General features: G+C 36.9%; 1 protein-coding gene across 1 annotated transcript in view; it reads right to left on the reverse strand.

Annotated features, from left to right (window-relative positions):
- Positions 1 to 20,086, reverse strand: part of LOC103087504 (catenin alpha-2) — a 310,874-nt gene extending 290,788 nt beyond the window's left edge. The window contains exons 1-2 of the mRNA XM_007465356.1: positions 20,044 to 20,086; positions 10,949 to 11,055 (exon numbers count right to left, since the gene is read on the reverse strand). Of these exons, the coding sequence (XP_007465418.1) occupies positions 10,949 to 11,055; positions 20,044 to 20,086 (150 nt within the window). The remainder of the gene's footprint in view (positions 1 to 10,948; positions 11,056 to 20,043) is intronic.
- Positions 20,087 to 20,522: the final 436 nt, after the last annotated feature.

Here is a 20,522-nt window from a genome sequence, read left to right on the forward strand (position 1 = left end):
TTAAGAGAAAAGTGGGTTTTTAGTTTAACTTTTTCATTTGAATGTTAAGCAATTTGTTTAGGTCATGTTTGCATCTCAGCAAACAGCTGGTTTGGGAAAGAATCAGCTGATGTAATCAAGAAAAGGAATGAATATCTGACTGTAAAACTATATTCGGTTATCTTCTGCTTGCTTCCTTTCCTCTGCCTGTTTAACTTGGGAATTTTCCCCTTCCCACAGCTTCAATTTATTTCTTTACTCTCTTCCCTTTTCACTCTATACATTCTTGGTGGTTGATGTACTAGCAACTTCCACTTCAGTATTTTCAACTAATGTATCCCTTAGGAGCTGCGTCATTATGTGATCTTAGGTCTCTCCTTTTTTCATCTGTAAATCGGGGAAAATAACATTGACTTTACCAAGTTGACTCAAGGAGTAATGAAAACTTCTGGAAATACCTAGCATAGTATCAGGCACCTAGTAACTACTCAAGAAACATTAGGGCCTTTCTCCCTTTTCTCTTTAGAGGCTCTAGATGATCTGTGATCTGTTCCATGCAAATGAGAAGAGCTCCAACTAAGACCAGAGCAGTGAGGACTGTTCAATAAAAGACAAGATTCTAATGAAAGTAATTTAGCAAGTTTAGTTCAGCAGCTTGGACCACCCTTATGGTGAGCCCCAAATAATTACATGTAAGGGAAACCAGGATTGGTGATCTTAGGAAAACCCCCCAAACCTCCTTTTTCCTTAGGAACAAGAAATTAATAAATTGAGGTAGTATGTAGAGCATTCATTTCATAGTACCTAAAACTTCTCTTTTGTCCTCTACTAAATGGGATTTCTTTTATAAGCATTCATAAAATAATCACTGGGTTTAAACTAGAAATTTTCGAAAGTAAATATTTTGATGGAAAATAAGTTAGTTGTGTCATTCTTAATATAGTTAGCTTATATTTTACAACCATTACAATGTCTTACAACTTAACTTTCATTGTCCTGGGCTAATGAGAAGGGAACAGAGGTAGATGCTTCCTGTTAACTGTGAGTATATTTGTGGTAAAAAAAAAAAAAAGGTGAAATGATGCCATGGTGCCCTCAATAGTTATGATTTGTAGTAGTTGGTCCTAAATGTGCACATGGTAGTGAGTGTTTACGAAACACAAGACATAGAGCTAAAGTAGCCACCACCACATCTATGTCATGTGCAATGCTTTAATGTCAGCAGAACATCATCCATCAAATTAATGTTAATTTCAATTTTTTGTTTTTGTGTTTTTGGTACTTATTTTGTAAATTTCTTTATGAATAAAAATATATGCATACATAATTTCATGTTTGTAATACTACTTTAAGTCCACTCTAGGATTTGGGAGGATTTTTTTGGTTTTGATTTTGGTTTCGGGTTTAAAAGGACTCCACACATTACTCAAGTTTCAAAACTTGGCCAACACAGCTGGCCTCATCTGGTGGCAGACATCAAAATTTAGAACATAATCCCAAAACAGAAATTAATCTAACTCCATACTATATACTACTTAATTAAATTCCTATTTCAGAAGTGACAAATACATATATATGCATCAGCATACAGTATTTGTTTTTCTCTCTCTGACTTACTTCACCCTGTATGACAGACTCTAGGTCCATCTACCTCAGGGGCAAAGTGAGAATAGCATCAACATATATACACTACGGAATGTAAAATAATTAGCTAGTGGGAAGCAGCAGCATAGCACAGGGAGATCAGTTCAGTGCTTTGCGATGACCTAGAGGGGTGGGATAGGGAGGATGGGAGGGAGGCTGAAGAGGGAGGGGATAAGGGGACATATGTATGCATATGGCTGATTGACTTTGGTGTACAACAGAAACTAACACAGTATTGTGAAGCAATTTTACTCCAATAAAGATCTATTAAAAAACATGAAGTCGATATGTTATCAAGATCCAAAAAAAAAAAAAAAAAGAAGTGACAAATACAATAACTGTCAAGAATTCTACCATATGACTTCAATTCAAAGAAGTACTTCCAACATAATTAACTACTTTAGCTTTATGTACCAAACATAAAAAATAAGTGCAGTTTAAGATATGTTAATATGGGTGAAACCATATTTGTAAAACAATAAAAATATGGGAGACACAGCAGGGAGGAGGTATGGGGGTATATGTATATGTATAGCTGATTCACTTTGTTATAAAGCAGAAACTAACACACCATTGTAAAGCAATTATACTCCAATAAAGATGTTAAAAAAAGAGTAAGAAATATATATATAGACTTTCAATTAAATATTAATATATGTCTTAAAGGTAAATTCCCAAATCATAATCTCATTACTTGTATTTGAATTCTATATTTAATACATGTTACTTTTTTCTTTAACAAGAAAAGGTACAGAGGTTTTAAATAAAGTTATGGTGTTTCAGTTCATTCAGTCACCCAAAAAACTTCTATTAAAGACAGATAAACTGAAACATTTTCCAAAGCAAGAAAAATAGCATCCAAAAATTAAAATGGGAATTGGTATGAAAATAACTTAAAAACAAAAACAGAAAAATACTTGGAAACAGGTTAACCATACTATATCTAAATTTGATCAAATAAATAAACAAGCTTACTAGAGTTCCTATCATTTACTTTTAGTACATCCTTTACTTTTCATACAATTCTAATCCTCTGACAAAGATGAATGATCAACTTATTGCAATGTTGTAGTATCACCATGGAAACCATCCAAATGTATTAATCTTCGAATCTCATGAATAAAACATGAATTATGGTAGTTTCAATAATGATATTTTCTGGACAGATGGAAAAAGGGTACACTGAGACTTCATTTTATACTTTGATTCTTTAGGTAAATTAATCCATAAAATATTTTGTAAACAGTGTAAGAGAGTGTATGAAATAGCATAAAAAGGCACACACTGGCTTAATTCTCAGAAGTTACTTCATTTCTTAGTGTCAGCTTACTTCTGCAATCACTTTCAGCTTTAAATCTTCTGATTTTAAATTTAAATCTGATTCCCTGATTTTAAATGCACTGAAGAATTTAACTATTGTTGTGAGTCATACAGAGGTAACTCCTGTATAAGGATTTAACATCAAAACGGGGAGAAAATCAAGTATTTTTTAAAGTATAAAATTGAATTTGTTAATTTAGAAACAATATTTTAAGTATATGATGTTCTAATTATTTAGCTTTTGAGATGATTATTAACTTTTTGAGTAAAATTTTAAAAGACTTAACTATAGAAGGCACTAGAGCCTAACCTAATAGGGCCCGATGGACATTACTGAAAATAATACTGGAAATGATTAAGAGAGCTCCTCTTCTCAGGAGGTTCTTGCCCCATCAGGCCAATTTAGAACAGCTCATTAAACATGAATGGTATTCTTTTATCAGATGCTTAGGACTATTTCTTAAATTGCATATTCATCTTTTATAAGGAACAATATTCCAGCAAATTTCAATCTGTCCTATTGTGATGGGCTGAGCTTCATTAGCTTACTGAAATGGTGAGGGCTGAATTTCCAATAACTTTAGAGGTTTCTGCTTTATTTAGCTTTGATTAAAGGCAATACACAAATAATTCCTCAAAATCTACATTAAAATTCTTTTTTCTGAAGAAAATATCCAATGAAACCCTATTTTATAAATGGCACACATTTTCTAATAACAATTAATTACTACCAAGTAAGCCATTACTATCAAGTAATGAAGCTGTTACTATCAAGCCAGTACTACCAAGTAATAAAGAACATTGCATTAAGAGCAAACCGATAGTACTATGAGAATACCGTCAGGTACTTCACCAATCACTTCAATGCACAATCTCATGTACTACTTTAATAATCCCATGAGGTATCTATAACTTACATATGAGGAGAGATTAAGTAACTTATTCAAGCTTTGATTCACAATCAAGCCTTCCTCACTGCAAAGCTTGTGTATACATAATCACTACTTCAATGGTATGAAATTAATTACAAAATTGCATATTAAAAATCTACAAGATTAATGTGCATTTCATATAGGGAAAATAATTGGCTTTATGTATTCTTTAATTACAAAGAGAATATTTTCCGGTTTTGATTTCTAGCTGTTTTGCATAGATAAAACTATTTATTTTTTGTATATTTATTCTATATCTGGCCATCTAACCTTATTCTCATATTAATTTTAATGGTACAGTAATATCATAAGAGGAATATTTTATCTGTCCTATTCCTATGTTTACATGGTATATTCCTTTGCCTTAAAAGCTTGATCTTATTCCTATTTAGAGTTTTTACTAGAAATGACTGCAAAATTCTGTCAGATGTCTTTTTAGTGTCTCAGGTTATAATCTACTGAGCCACTAAAATACTTTTATTTGTTTCCTGATAATAGACTATCATTATATTCCTTAAAAAGTCTTATTTTGTTATACATATGCTGAACTTTCGCTATACTGATGGATGAAACTTTCTATATTTTATGCAGGGTTTTTTTTTGCATTTAAATTCAGAAATGAGATTGAACTATCACTGTCCTTTTTTTAAGTTATTTTATTTTATTATTATTATTATTATTTTTTGTGGTACGCGGGCCTCACTGTTGTGGCCTCTCCCGTTGCGGAGCAGAGGCTCTGGACGCGCAGGCTCAGCGGCCATGGCTCATGGGCCCAGCCACTCCACAGCATGTGGGATCTTCCCGGATCGGGGCACGAACCCGCGTCCCCTGCATCGGCAGGTGGACTCTCAACCACTGCGCCACCAGGGAAGCCCTTTAAAGTTATTTTAAAGTGTCTTGAATTTTTAATATTAAAGTTATGATTCTTCAAGAATTATTGAGGAGCTGTTAATCTTTTTCTATGGTTGAAACAGAAATTTAAATGACAATGCAATTATCAGTTCTTTAAATATGTGATAATACTCAGCTAGGTATCCATCTGGTCTGCTGCTTTTTGATAATAGATCTTTAAACAGCTTTCCAATATTTAAATGGCTTATTCTAGTTCTCCACTTGTTCTTAGATAAATTTTGGTTATTTCAATCTTTCTGGGAAGTTATTCCCTTCCTCTAGGTTTTCATGTTTCATAGGTATAGATTTGCAAGTAATATTCTACTATACTTCTTTTAATCTCTCTTGTTCCTAGAGTTCTTTCTGCTTTCCCTTTCATAATCTTATGTATACTTTCTCATAATTTGTGCCCTGAAGAATGTATATTGCCATTTCAAAGAAGAATCAAATTTTGAATTAGTTTAACTCTTTTAACTTTTGAATTCTACTTTAGTGATTCCAGTTTTTATTGTTATTAATTGCTGATTTCCTAGTTTCTTTTGATGTTCTTTTTCTAATTTTTTTAAGATGAGTACTTAGTTTATTTTTATTTAATAAAAAAGGCATTTAAAGCTAAAATTCTGTACTAAGCACAGCTTTTACTGGGTATGTATATTTTGTTAAGAGGAGATCATCTTCTTCATTAACTCATATATAGTTTGTAATTTCCCTTTGCTTTTAAGAGTTATCTAAGAGTGTGTTTTAATTTCCTAACAATTTTTTTACTTTCCTAATAAAGTTGCCTAATGTAATTTTTCCATTTCCTAATAAAGTTTAGTATCACAGAACATGGCCTATTTTTTTTCAGAGAAAGAAATTTTATTTTAATAAGATGAACAGAAGCTCAGTACAAACAAGAGTAACATGCTAACACGTTAAGGTGTTCCCTGGGTTACAAAATATCAACATCCCCCAAGAAAAATACAGGCTAAGAGCATCTGCATGTGGATACTGGCTGTGTGATACAGATATTGAGCCTGTCAGAGCCTCACTTGCCTCATCTGGGAGAGAGAGAAGATGGCCAGAGAAGCTCCAAGTACGTAAAGTATGAAGTGAACATGGCCTATTAAAGATCTTTACTTTCTTGAATTCATAAAAGTTCAGGCAACTTTTTCAAGGTCTAAAATTCCTAAGATGAATGTGCATTTCATATAGGGAAAATAATTGGCTTTATGTATTCTTTAATTACAAAGAGAATATTTTCCGGTTTTGATTTCTAGCTGTTTTGCATAGATAAAACTATTTATTTTTTGTATATTTATTCTCACTTTTCTCACTTGAAATTTCATGATTTCCATAATGTAAACATTTTCCAAAAGGAATCTTGACATTTCAGCATTGTAAATGATAAATATGCCACCTCATATACATTATGATACAAATGAGGAGGTTTTGTTTACTACTTTAAATACTTATCAACAATAAATTCCTAATATAATTTTTCTTATGACAGTGAATGGATTTTATTGAGAACTCCTTAACTTCTGGTATTTATTTCATCCTTATCCAGCTTTATCAGAAACTGTAGGAAGGCTATGGGCATACTGTGTCACTGAATATAGCAATGAATTTTATTCCATTCATAAAGAAGTTGTATGTATGTGTTTGATTCATATGGGGTCTTTGTTTAGTTTAGTTTTCTCTCTCATTTCCACCTTTTGCTTTAAATGTTGAGCATGGAGTTTATATTTAACATTTTCTTATCTCTCCTTACTTATTCATATGTCCTCCAAGGGTTAACAATCACATCAGTCATTAAGGTTTCATTCCAGGGGAGTGAATGGTGAATCTTGATAACACAGCCATAATATTATGGGGAAACAGTATCTAGAAAACCCTGTCATAAAAGTCACATTTTTTGAGAGAATCTTTTTTTCTTTTTAAATCAGTGTAGGAAAACTAGGAAGAAAAGTAAACCATTTAGATATTGGAAGATGTTGGTAGGATGTTAAGACTAGCTATAGTGCTAAGTTACCGTGTGAAATTCAACAAGAGTTTTAAGTATTCTACTGAATATGTGAACAAATATGAATTAGACAGTTAACTGTCTTTATTTTTAATAAATATTTTTAATGCATTACATTTACCTGACAGAAGAATTCTAAATAATTGGACTGAAAGATATATGGAAAAAGACTACAATCTTTAATTGTAATCTTGGATGTGCTGTACTTTAGATAAGTCAAATACAAGAGCAAAAGTATAAAGGTATGAAAAGTTTAAGAAATAATAGACAGTTTATGTGTAATATTGTGCTTGCCCATGCTGCATTCACTCATATCCTTCTCACTGACTTAAACAGTATTGGTGTATGGCTAGTATTAGCCTAATAATATAACCATCTCAAAAAGAAAAATGGAGAGTACATTTAATCATCGCACCAGGCACTATGTTCTAATTATTGTTTCATTTCTTCCATATGATAAGGGTTAAATATATTGACATGTAATCTGAAGTGAAAATTCCAAGGCTAGGAAAAGGCAATCTGCTTTTATAACTCAGCTGACAGAACTACATTTCAGAGCGGACTGACTCCAAAATATCTCCTAAACCAGTCTTTTTCAAGCTATCTATGATGAAAGGCCATATATTTGTTATTGCAAAAGTTCACAAACCAAAGCTTTTATAAAATACAACAAATTAAATAATTCAAAAGAAATTTAAAGATAAAATATCAAGCCCAAATTTTATCATTAGATTCAACAGACATAAAATTACTCTATAAAACTGCCATAAATTTTTCAAAGCACTTACTCTCAATTTCCGTGCTTACTGCTGACCAATAACAAATAATTCATGGATCAGCCTTAGTCCACAGACCACAACCTCAGTAGTCAACACACTCCCAAATCTAAGAGTCTATCAATATTAGGTGTTTCCTGAAGAAATTTGTATAGCGCTAACAAGAATCGTGACCAAATGGAAAATGGGCATAAACCTAATGAAATGTTTCAACAGTTACAAACAAACATGTCTACTTCCTAATCCTTAGAACTTGTGAATGTGTTACCTTAAATGGCAAAAAGGGACTCTGCAGACGTGATAAAGGTTAAAGATCTCAAGATGGAAAGATGATTTTAGAATATCTGGGTGGCCCCAATATAACCACAGGGGTTCTTATAAAAGAGGCAGGAGGAGATGTGATGGTAGAAGCTGAAGTCAGTGGGAGGGGTTCGAAGGTGCTATGCTGCTGGCTTTAATGATAGATGAAAATACCATAACCAAGGATATAGGTGCACTCTGGACACTAAAAAAGGGAAGGAACCTCCTCCTTAAGGAGAACGGCCCAACCAACACCTTGATTTTAGGACCTCTGACCCCTAGAATTGTATGATAATAAATGGGCGTTGTTTTAAGCTACTAAGATTGTGGTAATTTGTTATAGTAGGAATTGGAAACATACAGACATAAAGATTTTGGTTCTGGGAAGTAGGGTGCTGCTATAACAAATACCTGAAAATGTGGAAATGGTTTTGGAATTGACAGTGGGCAGAGGCTGGAAAAATTTTGAGGAGCGTGATAGAAAAAGCCTAGATTACCTTGAATGGACAGTAAAAATATGGATGTTAAAAGCCCTGCTGGTGAGGGCTCAGAAGGAAATGAGGAACTTGTTATTGGAAGGTGGAGGAAAAAGAATATTTGTTATAGAGTGGTAGAAAGCTTAGCTGAATTACTCCCTATAATTACGTAGAAATCAGAATATAAGTGATGAACTTGGATATTTAGCTGAGAAGATTTCCAAGCAAAGTGCTGAAGGAGTGGCCTGGTTTCCTCTTCTTGCTTATAGCAAAGTGTTAGAGGAAAGAAACAAATTGAGTTAAGAATTATTAAGCTAAAAGGAACCAGCACCCAATGATTTGGAAACTTCTTGGCCTATGCAGATTGCAAGAGGTGCTAAAATTAGAGGTCTCACTTTCAGGAAAGTGTGGCTCTGGAGAAAAAGTCAATCATGTGTCTGGACAACCTTTGCCTAGTGCCTTGGAAGGATTAAAACCTCAGAATGTTCATTCACGAAGGGAGCTCTTGCAGAGATTAGGCATGGGATTCATGGACACCCTCAGTCATTTCCACAGAGGCCAAAAATGGAGATGAGATTATCCAGGAAAGATCTGTGAAGCAGCCTGTTTTCTAATAGAGAAAACCCCAGAGATTTACAAAAGAGAACCACAAGTTTCTCAAGAATGTTACATCAGTAGAAACACTGCCAATCTGGACTAAAAAAAAAAAAAAAAAAAAACAGAGAAAGATGAAATTCAGAAAGGCTGTGTACTCTCAAAATTATACAGGCAAGAAATATCCAGGTGAAAATATGTGATATCTTTCATGAAAAAAGAATAATGATTCTTAGGGTGAAGAACCAGGCCCAGAGGGCAGAGCCTTGAGCCACAGAGGATTATTCCCAGGCTCTGAAATATAACTGAGTTTGCCTAGTTGGATTTCTAAATTGCTTGAGACTGGTAACCCATTTTTTTCTTCCACATTCTCCCTTTTTAAATGAAAATATCTGTAACTGTTAACTTATGCCTGTCCCACCAATGCATTTTGAGAGCATATAATTTGTTCTTTAATTTCACTGGTACACAGACGGAGAGAAATTTTGCTTGAGGATGGATTATAACTAGAACCTTACTCATACCTAATTTAGATGATTTAGATGATGAGATTTGGAATTTTTTTTTTTTTTTTTTTGCGGTACGCGGGTCTCTCACTGCTGTGGCCTCTCCCGTTGCGGAACACAGGCTCCAGATGCGCAGGCTCAGCGGCCATGGCTCACGGGCCCAGCCGCTCCGCGGCATGTGGGATCTTCCCAGACCGGGGCACGAACCCGTGTCCCCTGCATCGGCAGGCGTACTCTCAACCACTGCGCCACCAGGGAAGCCCGAGATTTGGAATTTTTAAGCTGATCAATTTTAGATGAGATTTTGGTCTTGAGATGATACTATAAAGAGTTGAGACTTTTGAGGATCTGATATGTGGTGAATGTGTTTTGCTTGGGAAGGATGTGAATTTGGGGCAGTGGCCAGAGGGCAGACTATGGTGAACTGAACAATGACCCCCCAAAGAAGACATCTGTGTTTTAATCCCTGGAAACTGAACATGCTACCTAAAATGGCAAGAGAGACTTTTCAGATGTGATTTGGTCATGGATCTTGAGATGAGATTATTCTAGAGAATCTGAGTGGGCCCAATGTAATCATAAGGGTCCTTATAAGAGGGAGACAGGATAAGATATGAGGACAGGAGCAGGGGTCAGAGTCAGAGAGATATTCGAAGATGCCACATTGCTGGCTTTCGATATGGAGGAAGGGGCCAAAGAAGAGAGCGGCCATTAGAACATGGAAAAGGCAAAGAAATAGATTTTCTGCTAGCGCCTCCAGAAGGAATGCAGCTCTGCCAATACCCTGACGTTAGGACCTCTGACCTCTAGAACCATAAGATAATAAATCTGTGATGCTGTAAGCCACTAAGATTACAGTAATTTGCTATAGCAGCTAGAGGAAACCAGTATGTGGCCTCTACTTAACTTGACATAGTATCTCTCTACAAATATACCATTAAAATCTTGAATTTTCACATTCCATGAAATTTAGTCAATATAGCAAAGAATATGCTTCACAAGACACAAAAGTTAATTTTTAAAATTTAAAAATCCTAAGGATATTTTTTCTGTTAACAGTCCTCTTGTGGAAATGTGACAACATAAAAATGGAACATTTCATCATTCTGACATGATTAATTTTCCCTTGTAAACTAAAGAAAAAGTAATTCAATAAATATACTTTGCTCTTAAATAGTCAATATCGTTCTTCCTAACTGCATTAGCATCTGAAAGTAAGCTAGGAATGATTTATTTAGACTTTGAATCCATTACTGCAAATGAGAGTCCCCTTCACCAAAGCCCCCTCTTTAATTACTTCATCTACTTAATTTCAAAAATCATATGAAGAGTTTTTTAAAAAGCACTCCAAATCTTATTGGGCAGAAAAAAAACTGTCCACAGTTCAAGCAGGAATACATATTCAGTAACTAGCATTATGGCATGATTTATTAACATTTAAGGATTTCTAAATTCTTTGGAAAGTCATGATACAATTCCAACAGAAATATACATATGTAACAAAGTATTTCAAAGCATCTCTTACCTGTGTAACAAGTGGCTCCAAAAGTCTCTCCACTGTTAGAGTCCGGATTTCCAAACTTTTGGGGTCCCATTTTAATATGATAGGTGAAGTTGCCGAAGTCATGCTCCCTACAGAAACACACATTATCCATTAGAAATAATGATCACAGAAATAATCTGTTACCTTGTGTGTTCAAAATGAATAAGTCACCAAAACTTAGAGCATACTTGAAAATTATCAGTCTGGTCCGACCTTATAAAGTTAGAGATGCGGAAATCAGAAGCAGAACTATGTGAGGTAGTGATGTTGGGTTCAGACTGAATATGGATATTTCCGGAGGGCACCTGTAAACATTAGACAAACTCTTGGTACCCAATTGACACTGAAATATTTCACTCAGTGTTTAGTACACATATCCACCTGCTATATGCTGGGAAAGACTTGATCTTGCCCTCGAGTAGCTGATAGTTTCAATGTAGAGGTCGGACACAATTATGCCTCACTGTGACCTGTTCTGTGACCAAGGAATACAGAGAGGGCCACATGAGAACTGAGGAAAGGACACCAAAGTCAGTCTGGGGAGATCAACAAAGACTTTCAGGAAGCACAGTAAACCCATCACGACCACTGGATGAGGGACCCTAGGTCCTAAGGAAAGACTTCTTTGTGTTTTTTTCACATCATAATTGACCACTGAGGAGACTATGCTCCCTTGGAGAGCTGAGTTTCATTCTCTTAATCAGGAAAGTTATCTTGCAAAATGAGTGGCAGTGATTCTGAAAATTAGCTTTCTGCTATTTACATGCTCTCTGATTACTCACTGCATTTACACTCTTGTCCCATAAAGTGAGTGTCTGATAAGGTTATTTATTGCATTCTAGCACAATCCTCTCCTACCCAAGAACCACGGGTGTGCAGGTAGCAGCCTCACACATATCAGGCACACAATATGGTCCTGGACTCAACAGAGTAAATTAGACATTCTGCCAGGGGCGTGTTTCTCACTGAGAAATTGACTGCTCTCTACTGAATATATTTTGACAACTACCCACTGGACAAGCAACCTTAGATGGTACAAACTGAATCTGAATCACTTGCTTTAATACCTTCATAAATCAAACTGTTCATAGCTGTTCTCTTCTTTTGAATCAATGTCCCCACTCAATTCCACTCTTATAAACCAATATAGATGATTATTTCTATTAGAATTAATACTAAAAATAAGGTCTATCACAATAGACACATGTCTCTTTACTGACCTGCTACAGCTAGTCCTTTTGCAAACATTCCCAACAAATTTGCTTCAGGAAAAAAAAAAAAAAAGGCGAAGACACAGTGTGCTGGTATTTTACCTCTCTCTAAACGCCATATTTTAAATAAACTAAGCATAGCAATCCAACCATATAGACCAATTTAGATTTGGGTTCCTTCACAACAACAATAGTTGGCATGGATATGCTGCCTGTACTCCAAAAACCTAAAAGCACTTTACACATTTCCCATTCACACTACCAACTGCCACATAGCAGCTCTGATATGCCCAGAATTCTGCTGCTGCAGCACACCTTCCTGTGCTGTAGAAGGATGAAAACACCAGATGCTTTATATCCACATAGGATAGCTTCATCCCTGCCAAAGCCAGCCCTACCTAAGTAACCCAGTACTTAGGACACATGATTGCATGTCTCTGAGAAGTTCCCTGAAAACCTCTTTCCAGCTCTGATGGAATAATGAGTGGCATAATAACGATGATGCACACGGAGGTCCTGTAGGAAAAGATAACTATTAGTGGAGTAGTGAAGTCATTTTAAGACCATAGTGAAAGGCACTGAGTGGGACTGTGCAGAGAATCACCACTATTACACGGGCACACTTGTGCACCTAAGCTGGTAGACCAAGGAAGGTACACAACATCTTTATGCATGTTCCAATATATTACTGTAAAGAAATGGCACTCAGAAAATGTTGAAGTGAGAAACAAAAATGCTGGGGCACTCACATTAGAGACAGTAATCTAGCATGCATGAAGCAAAAATGGGAGATATTGAACAAAGACCTCAAGCCAACTGTGAGCCAAGAAGCAGAGTTAAATAGAGCGGAGCCTTGGATCCTGAAGGTCAGAGGCCTTATAAATCTAAAACTGAAAGGACAAGAGTGACTGAGCAAATCACTGGACTTAAATTTATTACTTTGGGGAGCAATCTTTCAGCCACTTCTTTTGACACAGGTAAAATTCAAATGCACAAGGCAAGGAAAGGCTAAATGGTATTAATCTGTTGAAGGGGAAAACCCAGTCATAGAAACCACACATTCCTCTATGTGAAACTAGCAAATCAACTCAAATAAGAAGGCAAGAGGACAAATGAAGTGTGTAGTCACATACACCAGCCTCTCATGTTCCAAAGGAACATGTCTCAAATCCATACTACACATCCGTACAATTCATGCAAACTGTTTTGCCCACAAAAGAGATTCTTTGTAAAGAAAATATATCTTTTTATTCAATGATTAAAATTCAAAGAAAAACATTACATATTCTACTTGCTTTGGTTAGGGAAACTTAGACTATTGACTAGACACAAAGAGCGAAAAACAGGGGTTGTAAAAAACAAAAGACAACAGGGTTGTCCTCGTTCATACATTGCAATTTTACAAGCCCAAGAACAAGCTCTTAGCAATTTACTTAATCTTTGAGAAAATATTCTCCTTGAAAAGTATCAAATTGCATATACATGAAAGGCGATAAAACAACCTCTACGGTAATAACTTAGATAATTTCAGACTCACTCCATGGGGGTAAGGAAGAGGCATGGGTCAAGGTGCTAGCAGCCACTCATCACTCACAACAAAAAAAGCAAAACCTGACAAAAAAGACTAACAGTGTAAAACAAGCTCCCTTATGAGCAGCCAAGGGTCATGTGCTTTGTTAATTTAGACAGTGTCCTGATAAACAGAAAATCTCTCAAGGTACCTATCCCAAGGAGTGCCTTCAAATGACAAATATGTTAATGCAATGCATAATTCACTGCAGAAATTCCCCATTGCCAGATGTTCCTGGAAAAAATGTCTTTGAATCCTCTGCCTCAACCTTCTGAGTTCTCACCATTCTTTTTACTGTTCTTTTGCAAAACAATGGTCCAGGATGCTTTTTAGTTGCCCAGGAGGCCACCCAAACTTGCCTTCCCTCCAAAGGACTCCAGCTTCAGGTTCTCTTCATGGATTTCTCTTTTTATCAATCTTGAGCACTACTGCCAACAAACTCTGTGAGGCTTTCTTGGAAGACAAGCTAGCTTTGGTTGATAGGCAAATTCATGAGAAGTTAATGACTAATAGTGGGTTTATTTGGGCTTCCCTGGTGGCACAGTGGTTGAGAGTCCGTCTGCCGATGCAGGGGACACGGGTTCGCGCCCCGGTCCGGGAGGATCCCACATGCTGCGGAGCGGCTGGGCCCGTGGGCCATGGCCTCTGAGCCCGCGCGTCCGGAGCCTGTGCTCCGCAACGGGAGAGGCCACAGCGGTGAGAGGCCCGCGTACCACAAAAAAAAAAAATAGTGGGTTTATTCACCTATCTCCATATGTATGATATTGAGTCAGCTACTTAACCTAAGCTTCAGTTTCATCACTTGTAAAACAAAAATGGTAATAACCTTATATAATTTATGAATTTGTCCTGAAAATTAATGAAATAATTGCATATGCAAATAATGATAGTTTTACTTCTATGCCATGTTATCTGTATGATTATCACCCTAGCCAGTTCAACACATCGATTGGGGTGGGGACCCATGGAGACCCTGCAAGCAAGATGTTTTAAAACAAAGCTTTGTTGAAAAAGTGAGATATGAAAAAGAGAGAATTTTCTAAATTTCTTCAGCATTTCAAGAATCAAGCCTGGAAACACTGAATCATACTGTTTCTTCCATAAGTAATAATAACACTGGCTAATGATCTGACATTATTATTATCTCCCATTTACAGACAGGGAAATTGAGGCATAAAACAGTTCAGAAAGTTACCCAAGGTCACAAAATTTGAACCTAAACTGCCTGGATTTAGGGTCTGTGCTCATAAGCACTACGCTTACTGCTTCTAAAGAAGAAGCCCTAGGCTTAGGTCTATGCCAGCATCACCATGGTACTTCTGAACCATGGGAAAAAGCAGAGATATGGACAGGAATGGAAAAACCAGGAGCCACCCCCTTCTGGAGAATGAGGGAGGGAGGGGCTGAGGAGGGACACAAAGGGCAGGTGCCCTGCTGCACAGGTGGAGCCCATGGGAAATGCAGCTTTACTTCCTGGTGAGGCAGGGCAGGTCCTCAGTTCAGTTTCCCCTAGCCACCTTTGGCCCCTGGGCAAGAATGGGATGCTGGTGGTGAGGCTGGGTCACCTGGTGAGCAACACAGCACCCTGGCAAAGCCGAAAGAAAACCCTGTGATGAGTTTCGCCAAGTAAACAGAATTTTGGTCCCCATGACCTTGGATCCCTTGTGAATATGTTACATTTCATCGTAAAGGAGATTTTGCAGATATAATTAAGGTTACTAATCACTGGACCTGAAAATAGGTAGATGACCCTGGATTATCTATGTGGGCCCAATGTAAAGCTGAGCCCTTAAAAACAGCTTTCTCCTGGCTGTGGGTAGAAGAGGCAGTCATAGAGATGCAGCAGACAAGGACGTCAGGCAGGGCAGAAGAGGAAGGCAGAGGGATTCAAAGTGTGAAAAGGACTCAACCCACCACTGCTAGATGGGGCTATATGGAAAGCATGAAAAGAAATGTGGCTAGATTCTGCAAGCTAAGAAGGGCCCTGGCTGACCGCCAACAAGGAAACAAGGACCTCCGTTCTACCATCACTGGGTACTGAATTCAGCCAAAACCCTGAACGAGGTTGGAAGTGGATTCTTCTCTGGTGCCTTCAGTAAGGAACTTGGCCCTATCAACACCTTGGTTTCAGCCTTGTAAGATGCTAAGCAGAGGACTCAGACCAAGTCCACCTGGGCTTCTGACCTGCAGAGAGTACAAGATAAGAAATCTGTGCTAAAAAATAAATAAATAAAAAAAGAAAAAATAGAAAAAAAAGAAATCTGTGCTGTTTTCAGCTGCCAAGTTTGTGGTCAATTTTTACAGCAGCAATAGGAAACTATGACAGGTGGCTCTAGAATCTGTGTGTGTATCACAATCACCTGGAGGGCATCTTCATACACAAACCCATCCAGAGAGTTTCTGATTCATTAGGCCTGCGATGGGTCTGAGAAACTGCTTTATTTTTCTTTTCTTTTCTTTTTTTTCTTTTTTTTGCACTTGAAACAAGTACCCAGATGATACTACTAGTCCAGGAATCACACTTTGAGAACCACTGTTGTAATCACAGTTCACGGCCACACACACCAGCAGGGAAGCAGTGATGAGGAAGATACGGGATATCTCTGTGGAGATCCTGGGACCAGAAGCAATAACACTGCTCTTATTACAATTATCACTGGAATCATTATTATATTTTCTGAAAGGTACTTATGCTTTTTAGGGGATCCAATGCCTTGAAGCGATTCTTAACAGGGAAATGAAATGGCATACCAAAATCATTCGGGGTTTTTTTAAACCACATGTGCGCCAATCCCCAATATCCCCCAAAGTTCTGACAGTTTCCCCAGAAGATGCCTTTTCTACTGAGAATCACTGCCATAGTAGTGATCCCTGTGAAGAATGTAAAGTAACAGGGGGAGAAAGTCACACCCCTCAGTTCACCGAAAGCAGAAATCAAGGTCAAGGTATAATCGCTTAATAGAGAATAAATGTTTCCAAAGAAACTGTATTCCTAAGTAATTTGAAGTTATTTGAGGGCTACAAAAATAAGTCTTCCAAAAATGTTATCTAAAATACAATAGCAGTTCTCATTTTCTGTTGTTAATAAAGGAAGGTATCTCTAATATTCAGGCTCCCTATTGTAAGAGGGGCTTTTTTCTATAGTTGAGAAAAGTATGTGTGTATATGCATCACTGGCAGGAGTAGAAGTTGAGAAACAAAAACAGAGAAGGAGGCACCTGATTATACTTCAAACACCCCTAGAGAGTAAATCTAAATGGACGGTGAGGGGTATTCAGCACACTTCCTGGTAGTACCCTGGGTATGGAAATGGCCTAATCGAGTAGCTTAACTATGGGAAAGTCCTGCTTCTTATTTTCCACCATTAGCTTTGCTCAATTTCAGCTCATTTTCTCTTCCTCTGACTCTAAGGAGGCAGCGTGTCACCCATCACTGTCCTCTACGTGATAACAATTCAAAGCCCTTGCTCAGTGAACTGACAGTTGACCCAAGATGCAAGTTGCTGCTGCAATTAGAAGATCCATCACCATTTTTAACCAAAATTAAAGTGATGTGTAATTTCCAACTGTTCTTTGCTATTTGCAGTGGAAGGGGGTGGGGCAGTTAACTCTAACACTACCCTCAAGTACTGCAATATCTTCAAGACTTCTATTTGCGGTAAACCCGTACCTTTTAACAAAACACAGAAAGAAACACTGCTGAGCAAAAACATCATTCTAATAATTTTAAAAGGTTGTAATAACACTTCACGTCCAAGCATAAATGCCTACTAAAGAATACCTTAATATTTTTAAACACATATTAAAGAAGTATTAAACTATTAAATCCTCTTCAGAGCCTCTTTTTACTTCTACCCAGATAAATAAAACGTCACCAAAAAGGAATATATGAAGAAAGCTCCACAGCCTGAAGGCCGTCAGGATGACAAGTTTAGACGAATAGTATACAGCCTAGAGCTTGCTGATTAAAAAAGAAATAACCATCTCCATATCTCACTGAAATGAGTTTTTATACTTACAATAGCATACATATAAAATTTAAAACTATGTGCCAACTTAATAGAAATTTACTACTCCTGGTGTATACTAATAGAAAACCAGTAATTTGAAATTCAAAATGAAAACTAGTATCTGTCATATTCATTTCCTTGCTTTTCACTACATTCATAGTCTCATCATTTAAATTCATTTTGGAGCATAAACAGGCTCAGTCTATCCTAAATTATGGCTTGTTTTCCATTCAGATGTGAACATATGTGTTATCCAGATAAGCAGTGCTGAATCTATATGCTGTTAGGTTTCCGAAGTCCCAACCAGCACTCTCTATTTTCTAAACAAAATATATCTGACCAAAGGTTAACACTGTTCTACCTATTATCCTTCAGCAGCATTGCAATTCTATTTAGGCAGTAGATTCCAAAAACTGAAAATAAGAACTGTTACTATTTCAGACAACATATTTTGAGAAATTATCTTTATAATCCAAAAGTAACTACAAATTATTTAATAGGAACATATTATTTAATTGGCAATTAACTTATTCTATGTCCTTCTAACCTCCTATAAATTAGAATTCCATATGCAATGATTATATAACTTTAATCTTCATAAAAATCTCAATGGGCTTCCCTGGTGGCACAGTGGTTAAGAATCTGCCTGCCAATGCAGGGGACGTGGGTTCATACCCCGGTCTGGGAGGATCCCACATGCTGCAGAGTGGCTGGGCCCGTGAGCTATGGCCGCTGAGCCTGCACGTCCGGAGCCTGTGCTCCGCAACCGGAGAGGCCACAACAGTGAGAGGCCCGCGTAACCCCCCACCCCCCCAAAAAAAACCCCTCAACATTTCATATTCAGATTACAGCAAAATAGCCATACACTGCTCTCTTTATCTTTCACCTTGCTATATAATTCCACCCAAACTAATTTTCGGAAATATTCCTTTTCCAGAACAAAGTAACTGCTTAACTCTCTTCTCCAACAAGTCCCAAGTCTTTGTAACAAGGCTCATTCCACTTTCTGACCATGGTCTACTGGATCTTATTTCTTTAACATAAGTCTTCTGCTCTCATCAGGTTTGGACCACATTATAAGGTAGGGTTCATGCCACTTCCCAAAATCCCCACCTGGAACATATTCCTTGTCATCCTCCAAAATCCAGACACTGATTTCACATTGTGTCTTCTCCATAAACCCTAAATTGCTACTGGATTTACAGTCAGTAACAGAAGACCTTACTTTTTTCATAACTGGCTCATTGTTAAGAAATTGACATTAGTTTTACATAACCCACTAGATTTTAAATTCATTAGGGCACAAATCAAGTTTTTGACCTCTTTTCTATCACATGTACAATAGGGAATTACATCCTTCATAAATGTTTGCTTAAGTATACATATATAAAATGTCCCAAATACTTATCTAATTTTTTTCAAATATCAATTTTTTATCTTTTCAATAGTAGAGTCTATTTCCTAGGGAGTAATAATTTTTTAAATATCTTTTGGACATATTTTTAGATATAGGTCAGTACTTCTTAGAGACCTAAAAGAAGTGATATCTTGGTATGGTTTAGAGAATATAAATTTATACAGTTTATTTATAAACTATTTATGTTATATTTATGTTTAAATTTATATTTGGGTTTCTTTTTATTTACATATTTTAAAAAAATACACAGTTTCACTATTTATTTTAACTGGATCACTAGTTTTTATTTATTTTGCTTTAAACCTGGGTGTCATTTTGTTCAGGAAAAAGTAACCTGAGGGCTTCCTTCAGCAAAGTAGTGAAGTCTGCCTTGGTATTTGATTCTCTGCTGAGATCCACGTGGTGAACTCTTTGTGAAGGATAGTACAAGCTCTGCAATTTGGCCTACAATAGCCCTTAGGAAATCTTCCTTCTCCTCATTGACCCAAATTGCCTTTTGTCCCCAAGGCCCAATGACTTTTCCTTTCTCTGAATGCCATCAGTATTACATCTAATCAGAATAGCTGCCACATATTTAATTTGAATACAGACTGCCTTGTGCTGCTCTCTATATGCTTTATATAAATTTTGTCCTCTCAAATACACTCAGGGACAGGGACTCTGTCCCCTTTACAATGATTAGGACAGTACTGAACATTTAGTAAAAATGTTATGAGTACTCGTGGACTTGATTCTTTGCCAAGTTCAAGTCTCACAATCAGACACACACACAAGCACACACAAAATGACTCTAGTTAAAATACAATACCAGTGCTCTTATGGAAAAAGGAGATTTTCAACTCAGAATGCACCACTTTAGATACCACTTACCTGAAAAACGAAAGTGGTTTTCCTCCCTCAGAGTGCCTTCCATATTCTAGCAGAAAAGTCAAATCCCATATGCTCCAATTCTCCCTTCCTTCATCCACTTATCCATCCATTCACTCATTCACGGCAAATGTACTAACCAGCCAATGTGGGCAAGGCCCAGGCAAATGCTGTGGGAAACATCAAGGTGTATCAGACTTGTTAATGCTGATTGGTGAGATGAGACTGGCTCTGACTCATCAGATGTAAAAGCAAGAACCATTCACTGAGCAAGGAGTGTTCAGAGAGTGAGCTTGGCTGAGAATGGACACCTCTAGGGCCAGTATACTTCCATTTCACCAGGGCGCTTAAATCAGGTGGTAGGTAACCAGCATCTCCGAACTTTGCATGCCCTGGTGGAGTGATATTGAGTAGTTTGTGCAACAGAATAATGGGGAAATACTGAACGCACTTTTGAACTGCTGCCAGAAAAATGCCAAAAA

This window comes from Lipotes vexillifer, unplaced genomic scaffold, assembly GCF_000442215.2.
Source record: "Lipotes vexillifer unplaced genomic scaffold, Lipotes_vexillifer_v1.1 scaffold1324, whole genome shotgun sequence".
NCBI classification, from domain to species: Eukaryota; Metazoa; Chordata; class Mammalia; order Artiodactyla; family Lipotidae; genus Lipotes; species Lipotes vexillifer.